The 18,371-nt window shown below is 39.1% G+C and overlaps 1 protein-coding gene across 2 annotated transcripts in view; it reads left to right on the forward strand.

The window, feature by feature from the left end:
• SUGCT (succinyl-CoA:glutarate-CoA transferase) overlaps positions 1-18,371 on the forward strand; it is a 432,199-nt gene that overhangs the window by 345,515 nt on the left and 68,313 nt on the right. For both annotated transcript variants that reach the window (XM_036424491.2, XM_045578608.1), the window contains exon 13: positions 6,678-6,741. In XM_036424491.2, the coding sequence (XP_036280384.1) occupies positions 6,678-6,741 (64 nt within the window). The remainder of the gene's footprint in view (positions 1-6,677; positions 6,742-18,371) is intronic.

Genomic DNA, 18,371 nt, shown 5'->3' on the forward strand with positions numbered 1-18,371 from the left:
CCCCAAAGAGGTAGCCCCTGCCCACCCATCTGGAGCTCCTTGATGGATTGCCCCAAAGAGGTACTCCAGAGCCCAGGGTCCCCGCCTCCGAAGCCACAGGACCCCCAGGCCTGGCTGTGTGAAGCTGCCAGGACCTGCCTCCTTGTTGCTGCATGGAGCCTCCAGGACCTGCCTCCATGCCACACAGGCAGTCTCAAGTCCCCTCCCACCTGCACATGCCTCGCTGCACACACAGCCCTGCCCACCCGCGTGCACCCACTGTGCTCACAGCCTCCTAGTGAAGGATTGTGACAGTGTGAAGGCATCACGGCCTGATGGCATGAGGGTGTGATGATCTTTTGCATATTAGCTTTTATTATATAGGATTCTTAATCATTACTGTTGATACATTTACATATGTTTGTTAACATGAACGAATGTGTGCCAAAGCCACACAACTGCAACTTGGTGGAACCAGAGTTTGAACCTAGTTTGTGGAGAATGGTGAAACAATTGCCTTTCACTGTGCTAACGGCTTTGCCCTCATCATCTCACTTAACCCTTGGAAAGGAGAATGGTGAAACAATTGCCATTCACTGTGCTAAGGGCTTTGCCCTCATCATCTCACTTAACCCTTGGAAACCCCTGAGAAAGATATTCTTACTCCCATTTTACTGATGAGGGTTCTGAGCCTCATGTACTTAACTGCCTTGCCCAAGGTCACCCACTGGATCTGTCCCCTCTAAATCTAAGCCTGGCGGGGCCCAAATCCTTTATCTTTCACAGCCTTTGGGTCTGCAGTAGCCAGAATTGCCTTGGCTACCAAGAGGGAGCAGCTCAGTTTATTAATGAATTGGGTCTCAGAATGACAAGCAGTACATGCAATTCGTTTGGCTGATTTTCTTTCCTCCATGAATTGACTAATTTGTTTTACAAAACTGATCACATCAGCTAGCTGGGTTAATGGTAAATCAAATGATGCTTGTTTATCTTTTCTTTTCACTGTTAGGAACCTGGCAGCCACTCATTAATTGTGAAATCCTGGGCAAGTACTTGGCCAATTTAGGCTTCCACCACTCTATCAGTAGAAATGCAGATGATAGTAATTCCTACCTAGTTTAGCTAATGAGGAGGTTAACTGGAGACAGCTCTCTGGGTGGGAACTTCCTGCCTGAGGCCTTATAAAGCCTTCAAACTCATTTGGTCTGGCCCTGCCGAGGCATGAGGAGTGAGTTAATGAACTGTCCGACCAAATAGAGCAGGCTAATTTTAAAGTCGATAATTTTGTATGACTTGTGGATGTTTTGTAAATATCTAAATGGACCTTGGTAGGAATAAAGTTCCCCACCCCTGCTGAGCTGCTAACTCAATGTTTGACCCTCAGGAGTTTTGGTAAGCAAAAGCTGCTGTTACCTTGTTTACCACTGGAATCGTTAACCGTAATGTTATATTTCAACATCATTTTTATTCTAAAACTTTTACTTGCCTCCTTCACCTACATCGTTCAGCTTCCTTTGGAGCAAGGCAGAGTTATTTATCAGTACTTGTTTCTTATTGGATGTTGTGGAATTTAAATTATGTCTTACAAATTGGCTTAGGTCTCTCTTATTCCCTACCCTTTTTTCTAATCATAAGCATTTTGAATGAAGTTTATTGTCTTTTTAACACCAGCCCTTTCACATTGTCTAGCATATAGGTACTCTGTGATGTTTGTTATGCTCAATAAATAGATTATGTCTCTTTTCATAGCGAATGGATAGATCAGTTCTCTTGTGTATTATTAAAATTACTGATGGTATTCCGTTGATTTTTTTAAAATTAAATTTATCATGGTGACATTGGTTCACAAAATCGCACAGGTTTCAAGTGTACAAGTCAACAAAACATCACTTGCACAGTGCACAGTGTGCCCATTGCCCAAAGCAACGGCCCTTTCTGCCCTCATTTATCCTCCTTTGCCCTCTTCCACCCTCCCCACCCCCTACCCTCTGGCTATCACCACGTTGTTGTCTGTGTCTATGTGTTATATATATAATGCTCTAATGTGCTTTTTACATGTATCATTTGTATGTCATTTTGTAATCAGACAACCAAGGGATCTGGGCTGCCTGTCCCTCCTTCAGCCAACCAAGCAGAGGCAGGGTTGAGTCATATATGAGCATTTATTCCAATAATGGGAGAGCAGTAGGTTATCCACAAAAATCTGCTCTCTATCCACCATAATCTAACTGCTTATTTGGGTAGAAGGTCAAGAATGTGTGGGAAAGTAGGAGTTACAGGTATGAGAAAGTGGGTGTGGGGTAATCATTACAGGTTACAAGTCATGCACAGGGTGGGGGGTCACAGATAGGGGGTGCCCTGGGACCCCCAGGACCAGATTACAGGCAATAGAGGCTGGGGCTTGTAAAGAACAGGTGCCTCCAGGACTAGGTGCTATGAGGTTATAAATCTTTCCATGATGGTAGGCAATTCTCAGGAAAGGAAGATGGACTGCATTTCGATGTTAGCTCCCAGGTTCCAGAGCATACAACCTTCAGCGAGGTTATAATGTGCTTTCTCTAATCAGAATACAATAGAACATAGTTAACAGAGCATGATGAATAGTTCTTATGATAATCATTAATTTCTAATATTCTACTAGTATTTGTGCCCCTAACAACTTAATGCCAGAGCCCTAGCAGTCTCTTTTCATTTGAATATGCTTTCCTACTTCTATTCTTTGCTCAGATCTCTTTCTTTCTATGCAGATTTTCACTGCCTAGACAGTTGTTATTTTTATTTGATTTGTTTTTACAGTTTTTTTCTTGCTAGTGCTATATTACAGACTTTCCCCCTTTGCCATTCCTGCCATAGGGCTTTATAAAAAGACTGTCTTACTTTCACTTAAACTTCAATTTCCCACGTAACTTTAAGGTATACATTTTACTCCTCCCCGCCCCCCATCATTAATACATTACCATTTAATTCTCTCATTAGGCTGTCAATCTGTAAAACTCTTAAAGAAGAGAGGCCTTATTTTAAATAGGCCTGATACTTTGCTAAAGATTTTGGTGCACTTTCTACAATTCTGTTCTTGTCAAGAAAAATGCTTTTGAAATTTCAAGAAGAAATGAAATTAAGAAAAGCTATCAAACCAGGAAAGATTTAGGGAGGATAAAATAAAACAAACAAACAAAAAAGGCCGGGACCGGTTTGGCTCAATGGATAGAGCGTCGGCCTGCAGATTCAAGGGTTCTGGGTTCGATTCCAGTCAAGGGCATGTGCCTTGATTGTGGGCACATTCCTGGTGAGGAGTGTGCAGGAGGCAGCTGATCAATGTTTCTGTCTCATCGATGTTTCTGACTCTCTATCCCTCTCTCTTCCTCTCTGTAAAAAATCAATAAAACATTTTAAAAATAAATAAAACAAAAAAGGACAGAATTCACTAGAAAAATCTAGAGAATGTCCGTGCCTTATTTAAAACAACTAAGCATGTGATGAAGCATATCCTGAATGGCCAGAGTGAGGTTCTAGGCATGAAATTCTCCCTATGGGAAAATGCTAGTTGATGGTCCCTAAGCCAGGGTTCCTCCTGTCCCACTGTTAGTGGCCAGCAAATGAAACACTATTTATTAAATGTGAATTTCTAGGTTAAGGTCATAGAGATCGGGGTGCTGAGCCTCGGTACAAAAAGGCAAGGGAACATTTAAGTAACCATTCCCACAGAAATGCTATACACATGTTGGTACTGGGCAGTTTCTCCATTCTCAGTGGAGCTTAAGACGAGACAATGTGCCTGCAGTGCGGCAGGGGAGATTTACGTTAACATTCAAGCAGACTGTCGGTCTCTGTGCTCCTCGACTATGTTACTAAGCAGAGCAGGACTTGCCCCACAAACGGGGCTGGAGCGTTTTCCAAGATTCCAAGTCCTCAGGCAGGGTTTCCAGGGACGGCACTGCCACAGCCTCAGCTGTTCTCTGGGCCCACCTGACCTGATTCACTGAGAAAGCCTAGGGGATTCTATCGACTTCAGACTTGACATAAAAAGGTGGGAGGCAGCCATGGCAGGTCTTCCTGAAGATGGGGGCTCACATGTCCCCCTTTGCCTCACACCTGCACCGTGGCTACAGCACATGAAAAACGGCAGTTCGCTTTCTTTGCCAGACTGTAGAAAAAATGTGTATTTCTGCTTAAAACAGAATGCTTTTCAAGGCAAAGGGATGAAAAAGGTTAGAAAGGAAGTTTCTTATTGGGAATGGTTATATATTAATAGTCAGCAATGGTGTAGGGCTGCAGGAAATAAACTCCGTAAGCTGCTTCTGTGAAAAAACTTCAATCCACTGCTAGTTTTCACTTCAACGAAACTTTGACATATGTCCCTTGACCTTTACCAACTACCCTTTCACGTTTGACACTTAGCGTTTGCTGCCTGATTGCAATTCAGCGTTAATTAATTTCAACACTATCAGTTAAGTTATATTTAGCTGAGAACACTCACTTTTGTCTTTTGTGAGTAGCAGTGCGGTGTTATTACAGAGAGGTAGTCAGGAGGGCAACAGAGATACGAGAAGAATGATTCAGTGTGCGGATAATTGTTTCGAGTGAAATTTAGCTCGGTATTTTTGTTCCTGTCCTCAGTAGAACTGAGATTTAGCACCTCGGGTTGGCATTTAGCCCCCACCCCCACACAGGAGGAGGTTGTGCTGGGCGGGTGCTGAGAACGAGCCACACCAGAATTAAATTATAGCACAGCTCTAACACTGACGAGCTTTTTCTCTGGCCAGCTCCTGGGTGCAAAGCTGGTGACTCCAAAAGAGAGGCAAGGCATCCCTAGAAAGGATCTCCATATGGCATGGCATCACCCTCCAGGAGGGGGGCTGGCATGGCTGTTGTTTAAAGAGCATGTTGCCATGTTGCCCCAAAAGTGGTGACCACATCCTCCTTCAACCCCCCTCCCTCCCGCTTTCCCTCCCCCCGAAAAAAAAAAAAAGTGGTGGGAGCCTGGATAGCCATTGCAGAGTTACAGTTCTAAACTTAAAAAATCACCCATGAGATTATCTTTTTTTTCTTTTTTTTTTGGGGGGGGGGGGTGTTATTTCATAAGGGGACCAAAAAACCTTAATAGAAATGGATAAAAAACAAACAACAAAAACACACAAGATATTTGACCTCTTTTTCTGAGTTTTCCAAGCAGGAAAACATTTTTACTAGTGTATGCATCGCATGCTCTTTTGCTTTGCGAGAAGATTATATAGGAATATGGATATGCTTCAAAATAGTATAAAACCACTACAACTTGCCATCCTGGTTGTGCTAAGGATTTGAGTAGCTCTGGTTCAGTTAGCATGACGTTGTGGTCCACTAGTTTACTGTGCCGCTGAGCTATGTCCGTTAGGTCCATGGACGGCACAGGAAGAGAGAGATCTCCACCTGGTAGACAGTGCAGGTGAAACGCTGACAGCGTTAGCCACTCATATCTGTTTCCCTGGAGATGCAGTAATAGTAACAGTAAATTGAATTTTTGGGTGTTCTTTGAGACAGTATTACCAGATAGCCTTCAGTTGTTAAACACACACACAAAAAAGTAATTTTATAGCATTTTTATTTATGGGATTATAGAACATTTTGCCTCTAGTATTTCAACTTTTACATTTAGAATCACAGTCTATGCCCTCAACTCATCCTCTTCCTACAGTGGGAGGGCACCTGATCCCTGGAAGATTTTGTTTTCCTGCCCACTCCATAGGAAAGAACTGCAGCCTCTATATGCCAAGGATCTTAGTAGCTCTGGTTCAGAGGTCAAGCAATTCAGCATCAAGTCAGATTTCTGCTGGTTGGGCACTGTTAGATTGTCCCTGTTAGATAGTAACTGACCTTGATTCTTAACCCTGAGACCAAGTCACCTTGTGTTCTTGATGGGAGACTAATAAATATCCCTCTTGGTCCCAGTGCATGAGAATCTAATTGGCCCTCTAATATGAAGTCTCTGGCTTTTATTTATTTATTTTTTTCAGTTGTCTCTTCCTTCCCTCACCTGCCCCAAACTGACTGCAGGATAGTGGAATCTTAGTTATGAAGCCTAGTCTTATGATGAAGATCTCACTATCACTGAAAACATCTCTGGTTTCTATCTCTTGCTCAGGCCTCTGGCGTGGACCTACTCTGGGCTCCCCTGACAGCTGGCTTTCTGTTCATTGCTTGTCCATCAGCCCTGAATCTGTCCACTTCCAGAAGTCACTGGGCCTCTGGATACTCTGATTCACCTTTCAAACTGCACCGACTCCCCATACCTTCCACCAAATAAATCGCCACCCCAGGGGGCTCCTCTGCTCCAGGTCTGCTGCTTCCTGGTCTGTCGTGGAGTTGACCTTGGCCAAGTCCTGCTATGAAGCAGTGAAGGAAGAGGTGAAGCTTTACGATTTAGAGGATCAGACCTAGATGAAAGGGAAAAGATCTATGCCCTATATAGGAGCAAATAATATTTTTAAGAGTGGAAAGACTTTGAATCTAATTATTATTATTTTTTTTAGCTTCACTTGATAAAATATAAAATAGAAGCATTATTTTTGTATCAAATATTTACTTTCAAACAAAATTTCAGGTATCTCTTTTCTAATACCTTTTGTCAATGGAAGGAATTGGTGGCTTTCTGTATACCTTGAGATTGAAAATAATTTCATTTGTAATGTATTTTTTTCTCTCTCTTTTTACATTTTAAGGTGTTACACAACGGCCTCATTATGGAAATGAAACATCCAACTGTGGGGAAGATATCAGTCCCAGGTTTGAAAACTTTTATTTTTCTTAATGCCTTCCTTAATAAACTGTTCCCTGTGGTTATACCCCAAACCACTTGTCAAGACATTGTCCAAACTTTTTGTTTTTGATGAAAGTTAAGAGTCACACCCACAAGACTGCGTGCTGAGGCTATAGAATTGTCTTTGCTCTAACAAATGTCTAATTGTCTCACCGACAGCAAAATGCTTGTTTCACCTAGCTCCATTTTCTGTAATCATGTACTCACAAAGGTACATTGTGTAATTGCCAGCAGATAAGTAGCAATAGATATGGTAAATATTATGAAATTACATGCAGTTCATATGAGAATGAGAAAGGAAGCCAGGTTCAATAGAGGTGGTGTCCAGTGAAGGCTACTGACTGCTCGGGCCAGGGCATTTTTCTTTCTGAACTATGGTTTAGGGCTGTGGTCGGCAAACTCAGTAATCAACAGAGCCAAATATCAACAGTACAATGATTGAAATTCCTTTTGAGAGTCAAATTTTTTAAACTTAAACTTCTTTTAACACCATTTCTTCAAAATAGACTCGCCCAGGCCATGGTATTTATGGAAGAGCCACACTCAAGGGGCCAAAGAGACCCATGTGGCTTATGAGTCGCAGTTTGCCGACCACTGGTTTAGGATATCAATCTTAACTTTGTAGATCAAGAAACTAAATGTTTTTGGTAAACTCAGAATATATTAAAGTTTTGTAATTTGACTCAGACCAAACAAACTCAACCCAAGAATTTTGGCCAAAATGCCAACTTTATACTTCCGGGGGGAGTTCTTTTCCTTGTGACCAGGAACCTCCTTCCTAGTCTCAAAGCATCCAGGCTGTAGCAAAAGCTTATGATTAACCAGTTACCATACACAGGCTTCACTTCTCTAGTGATTGTAATATGACCATTCCTTGGGTCTACTCTGGGGATTGCTGGTAAAACATGCCACATTCTTCATTGTGTCCCTATTTTCCAGGCTATGTACAAACCATACACTCATTTTTTCCTCTTTTCTTCTGGAAGAGGATAGTGAACTTAGCTATGATATAACTTTGGTCATTGTTTTCCTGAAATTAAATCTAGGTTGCCTTGCTTGAAGTTTGAGTATTTCCCAAACTACTCAATCACCACAGTCAAATGGCATAAAGCATTTACTTCTACTGGTCTCAGGTCTCAGTTATTGAAGGACTGCATTGTTAATTTGATTCTAGGTATAATCTAGTTCTAAGATTTGGGATCAAGTTGGCAGTATTGTCTCAGAACAGATGAGATCATGGCCACTGGCACATATAAAGAAGTAAGAAGAGGGAATTATGATGAATAAATAATATTGAAAATATTTATAGAAAATTCTAATGCACATGAGTATAAGAAACATTATACGCAAGTTAAAAAAGGTAACTAAGAGAGAGAGCAGGTATAAGTATATTAGAGACTGAGATCATATGTTAATATGGAAATGACATATCAGGTAGAAAGGTAGTAGGGGAAAAGCATGTTAATAAAAGCTAAGCAAGTCTTTTATTCGTTGATATTACTGACCGTAAACTAGGTGCCAGGCAATGTTTTGGGTCCTCAGAATTAAAAAATAAACCAGATTCCTTGGCTCCTGGCCACATGGAGCTCATACTCAATGGAAATGCTGGCAAAAAAAGTTGCAATTGTTTCTTCTAATTTAGTGTATCCCAGTAAGGTGCCTCTCAAAGGATAAGATATATTAATACAAATAAAATTACAGTAAATAATTAAAAATTTCCTGTGGATTTCCCCTTTCATTTATTTTATTTACCTATGACAGTTTTGTCTTTCTTTATAAATGTTCCCTTTGGAGACCTTATGAATGTTGTAAAAATAACTTAGACTCTCCCACAATGCCTCATTGAAGTGAATCTGCCAAAACAGAAAAAGTGGGTAGAGTAAAAGGTGATTTTATGGTACATTGTTTGCTAGTTAGCCAGTGGAGACACATTTTGTATTCATTAAATGTAGTTTAGATTTGCATATACATGGGTGTGCAAAAATAGGTTTAGAGTTGTTTCCATGGGAAAATATATAACACAACAATAAATAATATAAGAACAAATTGTTTCACGTACTCACAACTGTAAATCTACTTTTGTCACCCCCTGTATATCTGCATCTTCACATTTACAGTAAAAAATCCTGTTAACATTACCACAACTACTTATTTATATTTCCTTTGTTATTAGTGAACCTGTACTGAAATTTTGACATATTGTACTAATTCACCTAAAGCATTATGTCTTAGTAGTTACTAGAAACCTGTCTCTTGAAGAAAGCAATAATTATTATGTAATTTTGATTGTACCTTTTTAGAGATGTATAAGTCCACAGCATTCCCTCAAATTCTCAAATTAGAGCTCCTGTGTACTCTTAATTGATTAATACTTAAAAATATTGGTCAACCAAAGTTTCCCAACTATTGGGAAATTATTTGCCTCTTCAGAATTCCTGTTGCCCACTTAAGTAATTATTGTAAGCATTTAATACATTGTTACAGTATTTGCAATCAGTACCAATATTAAAATATACCATGTAATATGACCTAAAATATCTCCTTTATTAATTAACATATATTCCCCAATATACTTTTTATATCATTTTCCATCACTTCTAACACAATAAATAAGAAAGACATTTATTTTGCATATATACATGTCATAGTTAAAGCATGCAATCTAGTTAAAGCTCATGAATTATCTCTAAATATGAGTTGTAGTTGTACTAATGCTAATGCTGTTCTTTATTTCACATACTGTTCATGACAGTACTCTCTCATTTGAGCTTTAAAGCCTATTTTACAGTTAAAGATAGAAAGGAACCAATAAAATATATTATTCCTGGGGGCATAAATGAGAAATTGTGAGTTTACTGAAAAGATCTTAACATCAGTTATATCAAAAGGACTGCCAGTTTCCACTGAGCCATTCACCCACCATTTGCACCCTCTTCTTGAAATACTGCTGCCCATTGGCCTTTAGACAGAGTGGAATGTGCTGTCTTTCCACATAGTGTGTAAGGGCCAAAACAGCCTCAGTCCTGAGTTCCATACTTCGAAGACTATCATTGAAATAGAGTGTGCTGTGAGCTCAGTTCTGCCCCACAGTCTTTGTCAGATGTTTCCCTGTGCACACATGAGTTGTGGTTACTTGACTCCAGCAGCATTGCTGGGAAGTATGGTAGTGATGAGTGTGTCAGTGCTGTGGCAAGGAAGCTGTCTTTCCTGCATAGAAAATGAGTTTCAAAGGAATTAACCTTGCCTGTGGCCACGCCCCACTCCCCTCCTCACCACCCCCCACCCCCGCCTGTTTTTCAGAAAGTAGCTCCAAGTGATTTTAAAAGAAACTTTTCATAAGTCTTTTCCCATAGGATTTTAATATTCATATTTGGAACCTGCAACAATTCTTAGCGAGTGGATGTGAGATGTGGGAAGAACAATCACCACTATGAATTAATGTAGCTCAAACCAGATTATTAGAGTATTGATGTTTGGATTTTATAGTGAATTTTGAAAAAAAGCTGAATGTTATTTGATTATCTGACATATTTTATTTCTGAATGTTTGGCAGTATATATAAAAGATGCTCTTTAACACCTTTCTTTTGTAAGCTCCTGGGAGAAAAGATGCTCTCATTTAACATCTAACCAACACCCTCTATACCAACTAAGTCCTTAGTAGATATTTTCTGGATGATGGTTAAAGTAAAAACCTTTAGATGAAAAATAATTTAAAAAGATAATCTGTGACTATTTTAAGCAATATGCATTTTTAATGAACTATCTGTAGAAGCTATCTGAAAGAGTCATTTCACTTCTTTAGTTTGTTTCCAGTTTGAAGTACATAAATAAAGTTACCACTTAGTCTCTTGCTTGCTTACAAATCTTCCTCTTCTAGGCTACATAAGACTTGAACTTGCCGTTAGTTTTAGCTTTTTTCCTTCCCTTCAGATAGAAAATTAGTTAGTGTGTTTGAAATCACATATTCTCAAAGTGCAGTTAAATTTCTATAATGGATAACAGCAATGGGGAACACTGTCAAAAGTCTCACTGGGAGAAAAGAAAAATTACGAGGAACCAAAGTTTCAGTTTACATCCCTCCTTAAAGTTTAAGTATGTGAGTTCTAAGAAGGAATTCGAAGGAAAACCAACTTGAGAGTAAAAGGTGGGATAACTTATTTCTTCCAGGTAGAGAAATCTCTCAGGTGACAACAGGAAGAGTGTAAAGTTTTCATGTTGGGCGTAGTGCATAATCTGTCTCCTAGAAAAAGCATACCCCTTCAGGGAGCAGGTTAAGCTGTAAAAAAGAGGAAAGAGATGAAAGGAAGGTTCTACAGTCTGTCAACAGAATGAGAGAAAACTGGCAGGGAAGTGAATTTTCAAATAGACTAGCCATGGTACTTCCCCAAGTCCTCAATTATTTTTAACTTTATTAAACCCTTAACCCAAGGCAAGGTACTGATTGTTAAATAAATCAGTGTATTCTCAGACGATTTGACACTGAGTGCCGTCAGCCTTCCCTGAAAGTCCCTTGTAGTGAGGCAGGAAAGTAGACATGGCTGCCTTTCAGTGAGAAATGAATAGCACAGTGACTTCCCTGCCTAGGAGAGCCGGAGGAAGCAGGAGGAGTGAATCACAGCCCCAGGAATGTCTTTCCATCAGGAACCTGAGAAGCCCTAAGAGCCAAGTTACTGTCGCTGATATGACTTAGGAACCTTCATCAACTATGCTTCTCTGTGCCATAAGGAAGACATATTTTGTTAGACCAAGGCTTTCATTCTCAGGGAACTCATATCCTTATTAGTTGGGACTGGGAATGTGGCCAAGAACTCAGTTGTTCCTTTTCAACATACACTCATCAATCTAGACACTAAGATAAGTAAATTTGTCTAATAGACAAGAAACTCTTTTTGCATACCAGTCATACGTTATCAATGAAATTAGAGTAAGTTTTTAATATTAGGAAGTGGCACTTACGCTGAAGGATTTTTCTTGGTGTATATTTAATTAGACTTATAAATTATTTGGAATATTTTCTCAAATATCAATATACAGAATGATCCTTGTGGTGAGAGTTGTGTTTGAAATCATCTGAACGAACCACTGAATGCCAAATCAAATCTAGAATCAAAATAAGATAAAAATAAAAAATCAAAAGCCACAGGAAGAGTGGAAGCCTCAATGATAGTAAAGTACTTTTTTGGTTATTTTTGTCTTAGAAGGTGTATCAGTTATTTTCTGGGATCAATTCTTTAGTTCTTCAATTTGCTGCAGTCAACTTTCATTGGGTACCCAGGGAAGTCTTTTTCTGGATGGACCTTTAATGCTGACTTGATGATGGATCTTAGAGACTAAAGTGATTAAATGTAATTAGGCAAGTAGACTGGCAGGAGAAAATAAGTTCAAATACTATGTAATAGCTAAGTATATAAAAAAATATATTTTGCAGTTTGGACTTCCATGTTATGGAGTTAACGTCATCTTTTCCACCAAGTGGGTTTCAGCCTAGAGTGTGTTGCTTGACTTCATTGCTGGATTTATTTATGCCTGAATAGGGAGTCATTTTATTCTTCTCTGAGATTAGAATGGCTTTGTTTTTTTCCAGCATCACCAGGTAAGGACTTTTTAGCCCATGAAGATACAATAATTGGGCTGAATCCCATAGGAAATTAAAAAAAAATATATGTGGATTCTTAAAAGGCTTAGCGAAACAATATATATATATTTCAATGAAGTGAGAAAAAATTTTATTTAAAGAGATTATGGCTTAATTTTTACTAAGCACAGTGTTATGTTAATATAATAAGTATTGGAAGAGTTGAAGAAATGGTAATTAAAGGACTTATTTGACACTGAGCTGGTCTGTGCGACTCATTGCTTATCTTCTCAGTAGGAGCAAATGGTATTTTGTGTATGTGAGTTCTGTATCAGTCTTTGTGCTCATCTTTTGAATAAGATTGAGATACTACCTGAGAGGAAAGGACGAGGGACCTTGAAATGTTCACCCAACATGTCCTTCACCTATTCTTAGAACTATTCTAAGACACAGCAGCCATGTGACTCTCAGAGGGGTGACCCATTAGTCTAACCGACTCAAACCCTTTGTCTGTTGAAAGGGTTCCTATGAACCCTCTACTTCAGGTTACTACAAGAAGAGTAGTAACCTGAAGTAGATGGTTCATAGTAAGCTTTTCAAACAAGTAAGCAAAAACCTAATTTTAATTAAACGAAAACAATTATTGGAAGACATTTTGGGAATTTCAGGACAGGGTGTGGTGAAATAAGATTCTGCAGCCCCAAAAATATAGGGAAAGACTACCCATATAGATTTAAATATAGTTTGCCCCTGTAAACTCTTCAAAGACAGCTTGCTTTCTCTTTGATGGGCCTTCAAATTGGTGTGTGACTTTAAGTAACTCACTTCACCTTTCAGTGCCTTGTATTCTTGTGCCAATGGGATCAATCATTTTGTTCTCTCAATTTAAAGGAAAAATGCAATTCACCGTACTTCATATGAATATATTATGTGGATAGATTTTAATGATATCATTATCATGGAGCATTTAAATTTGAAATAAGGGAATATGAACAAACATCTGTTGAGTTCTCTGTCTAGGGGTGTGTGTGTGTGTGTGTGTGTGTGTGTGTTTGTGTGTATATATATATATATATATATATATATATATATATTTTGTTTAATCTCCAGGATACTTCAGTAAACCATAAGTTATTATGTCCAATTTGCAGATGAGATAATTGAGGCTTGATGAATGTTACAGCACCAAATCCAAGTTTGGGTATCCCTGAAATCTGTCTCCTTTCCCTTATTTACTACTTTCTCTTGAAGTTGAACCAAAACAGGAAAATTAAGCCCATTCTTATGGTTTTGACCTTATAACTTTGACCTCTAATTTAAAGGCTGCTTAATACAGTACTTTTTTAAATCTTTCACTTAAAGATCAGCTTGGAAATTTATTTAAAGAATGTTTAAATTCCAAAAATTTAAACTTAGATTGAGTATACCACCTTTGGGAATTCAGGTTTTTATTTATTTACTTACTTACTGAATTAATTAATTTAAAGTCTATAATTGTGCTTCTATGAAAAATAAAAGCCACTGGAAATGCATTGGTAGTCCATTTTCATATTCTCAAGAGCATATAAGTGTAAATGCACCATAACATGTGGATTATATTTCCTTCAAGTTGCACTGTTTTCACACATTATCAGAAAAGCAGTTTGGAAGGGGCGGGCGGAGGAAGAGAACTGTTTGGGAAATACATGCAAAGACCCAGGCTATATGCTGCCACCCTGGCATTCCTGGGATTTCTCATCCTGTCAGTGATCACCTGTGCTGGGTGGGCAAATTTCCCTTCACTCACTGGGGGCTGGCTTTGTGATTCAGTTAGAGCCAGGTTTTCTTTGAGCAACATTAATTGGTGTGTTGTTATAAGAAAGTTAAGATGAGTGGTTAATTCTGTGGTCAAAACAAGAATTTAAAAATTAATGAGTGAAATTCTTTATGATTTTACTGATAGGAGATACCTACGTAGTCAAATTTATAAAGACAGGAAGTAGAAAGGTGGTTGCCAGGGGTTGAGGGGAGGGAGGAAAGAGGAGTTATTGTTTCACAGGTACAGCATTTCAGTTGGGGAAGATGAAAGAGAGATCGGTGATAGTGGTCATGCAACAATAGGAATGCACCAAATGTTACAGAACTGTCCACTTAAAAAAGGGTAAAGTGATAAATTTTATACTGTATGTATTTTACCACAATAAAAATATGATTATTACACATAGATTAGCTGATTTCTATGTTGTTTCCCCAGTGCACACGTGATACGTATGTGTGGTGTGTGCACAAGACATGCAGAGTGGAGAGCAGATAGGCTCGATCACTGCAACCTGAGTGCAAAACCTGGCTCTGCAATGTATAGTTGGAAGTTTTTCTAAGCCACCTCAGTGGCATCTGTAATAGAAAGGTAAACACTTACCTCACTGTGACTTCCTCAATAATAATATATCCCAAGTGCTCAGCACGTAGAAGCAATTAGTGAAAGCACATTGTAGATAATACACTCTCAAAATATCTGCAGTATCAAGAGCAGCAACAACTCCTGCAGAAAATAAAACTAGCCCTTTGTTGGGTATTTTTCAAACATTAAATAATTTTGCATATTTCTCTTAGACATACAGCTAAATCATTGTTTTGCTTCATAAGTGTTTATCTGTTATCTACTACTGTATGCCAAGCTTTGGCTGACAAGGAGCTTAGGTTACTGGGCATTTGATAGTGACCAATAAAGTGAAATGCGGTGGGGATAGGGAAATCTTGGGACTGGCACTGCCAGATGGGTGTTAGGCAAAACCAGTCCCTTTAGCCACCTTCCCAGGAGGAGCTCTTGGACAAATAGATTGTGCATACAGTCATTGGAGACCATGCAGTATGAAAGCATCCTTCACAACCAGCATTATTCTCTCACAGGTCATGCGGGTGAAAATAATAATTCAGACATCACACACGAGAATATAATAACTTGTCTCATAGAAATTAGAGAAGAGCCTTGATACAGCGCAATATTTCCAAAATTTACTCTGCAGAGCCTACGGTTTCTTATAACCCTAATATTTGTCACACCAAGAAATGGACATGCTGGCAAACAACTTCAGGAAACCTACCTTAAACAAAAGTCAATGAATTTTCTTTACCATGCATTTCTCGGTATTGTTAACATTCTGACATATGATTGTGTCTCTAAGGAGGAGGCACTGAACACCTTCTTTTCTTGTTATTTGACAGTGGAGCCCTTTCCCCTCAGAGCTCTTATTAAGATCTTATGGAAAAGCATTTTGTGGGTCCCTACACTGGGAACACCTGTCCCTTGGAGCCACATACGCAAGTTGTAATGGCCACGTACCAGATAAACTGGCTAGTTTTCACCAACAAAGGGGGGGGGGGGCAGCCAAATAAGACGACTAGCCTCTGAGGGTTGAATTTTTCTTTCTTTTTTCTTAGCTCAAGGGACCAAGGATCCCAAGGAGTATTAGAAGGTTTTGTGTTTTTTTTTCTCTTCTTCTATGGCTGTTAAACACACATGAACACTGGGCAGGAAAGGGTCAGCCAGGAGCAGAGCCAAGGGTGTGTCTGTGTAGCTGAGAGTCATAGTGGTGCTGGGGGCACTTTCAGTCCAAGCTGGCTCAGCCCCTACCAGGGAGAGCCTCATTAGACAACCACAGGCATCAAGAAGGGAAATGGATTGAAGGCAACACCAAAGTGCAGATCAGGAATAGCTCACACGGTGATGCTCTTGCACTAGAAGCAAAATCTGTCCTTGGATCTAAAGAAATCACTTGAGGAGAAAACACTTTCTCTTCATTGAGCCTCAGTAAAGCTGCATTAGGAGGATTCTGCATAATTGTTCATATTCTAGCTTAGAAAATGGAGTTGATTAAGTGGAAGGAAATTTAAAAAATGTGACAAAGATGATGAGGTGATTAAGAGGTAGGATTTAAGTAGTAAGATATGGAGGATTTAAGATGTATGACTGAGTAGCAATGACAGCGAGGTGTGTGACAGCTGCCTATAAATACCCAATTAATTGCCTAATGTGGCAAATGAGAATAAACAGGCTTTAAGCACCGAAAGGGAAACTTGAATTTAAATCCATTAGGGAAACATTATTTACATTGTAAGGGAAATCATCTGAGGTATTTGAATGCAGATACAGGATGATACTTTTCTTTCTTAAATGATCTTAAACTAAGTTTTTATTTTATTTTAAGAGGATACATAATTTTTTATGTTTCTTAGAAGTAGAAATTGAAGAATAAAGACCGAATTTTTAATTTGCTGCAGGGTATTGTGAACTGGTGATGACACTTAAGGCTGCTTCAAGCTTCTAGATATGTTTTCCTTCTAAGATGAATTATAGTGATATGCATGGTGGTAAGGATCATAGAAAACCTACACATTATGTTACACTGTGGAGATGCACCTTGCAGTGTAAAGCATACTAAGGACAGTTACTATGGAGAGTACTTGATAAAACTATCCAACCTTTAGTGAGGCTTATGCATTAGGTGCAATACATATATAGTATCTAATCACACTCTGAGAAGACACTAGTATCCCCATTTTACAGATGAGCAAAACTGAGCCTCAGTGACATAAATGAGCCAACCGAAGGCACACAGCCAGTAAGTTGCAGAGCTAGAATTTGCATTCAATTTTGAGTTACTTAAAAGTCCATCCCTGTTAGTGTAATGCTATGCCACCTCCTGAAGGCATTTTGATCACCATTTATATAAACTTTGAGCCAAAGGCTTAGTATCTAGGAAGCACTCCTGATAGTGAAATGGTTTGCTTATGTTTGAGAGTGGGTGGTCACTAAGAGTGCTACCCACACTTACTCTGCTTAAGCAAACAGCTTGCCCAGCGTTGTCCATGGCATGAATTAGGCAAGGCTTGAAGAAAGAGCAGTAGGCTATAGCTGCTGTATGGAGGAGCTCTGTCAGATCTCAAAAGCAGCATCTAGATTTGATTATAACTTCTCTTTGTGGTCTTTGAAGCTTTTTGGTATTTTTTTTCCTTGCCTCATGGAGTTCAGATCTATTTTCACATAAACAGAAATGATTCCTCCTTTCTGAGCACTTCATTGTTGGTGGCATTGTGGAATGTTCCAGGAAGGGGGAAATGAGGCCAATTATAAAGGAGAAATTCCTCTTTGGCTTGCATGTTTATATGAAAATGCCAAAGCTACCAGCTGTTACTATAGCAAGCCTGGCTAAAGCTCCTTTTCCCAACTGTCCTACAGCATACATACAGCAGGGGGAGATACTTCCAGTAGACTTGGTTAGAAGATGAAAAGAGTTCCCACAAGTGTCATCCCGCATTCGTGAATTTTACAGGAAATTTAGGAAACGTGCACTTTAACATGCTTTTTATTTTAGTAAGTGTTTCCCAAACTCTAAGCATGGCAGTGACAGCTCAAATAAATGCTAACCATTCTCTGTTAAATACTTTCCCTCAACTTACCACTGTGGCGTGTTCTCCTCGAATAGAGAGAATGTAGATTGGAAGAAATTAATTTCATATTCCGATTTATAGGACATCGGAGACGCACAGCCCATTAGTGTTACCGTTACCTCATTCGCCTTTTTTAGCCATCAGGACTGACTGCTTATGTCTTTTACACTCATGGAATGCATTTCAAATGTAAGGAATTCAGTTCCATAGCAGGGACTGAGCAGAGACGATATATATCATCTTGTTGGCTATCTTGATCATGCTTTCTTCTTTTCTTAAAAAAGAAATATAAATGGCATATTAGGACTGATGGAAAAAACAGATCTGAAAGGAAGGTTGAAAAAGATTAAGTTTATTTAAACAATTCTTCTGGAGTCATTCAAGAGTGTAGAGTGGAGTAGATTCAAAAATCAGAGCAATATAATCCTGAGATTGTATTTTCCAAAGGAAGCTTCATTGGAGCACTTTTGCCGTATTGAACCGGTTAAGGCATCTTTTCTGTCAAGGCTCCCAACAGAAGTAACTTCAGTCCTATTTCCTCCCTCTGCCGCTGGGTGTCCAAGGTGAGCCTTCAGTTTCCTGGACTTAG

Source organism: Pipistrellus kuhlii, unplaced genomic scaffold (genome assembly GCF_014108245.1).
Source record: "Pipistrellus kuhlii isolate mPipKuh1 unplaced genomic scaffold, mPipKuh1.p scaffold_m20_p_10, whole genome shotgun sequence".
Taxonomy (NCBI): domain Eukaryota; kingdom Metazoa; phylum Chordata; class Mammalia; order Chiroptera; family Vespertilionidae; genus Pipistrellus; species Pipistrellus kuhlii.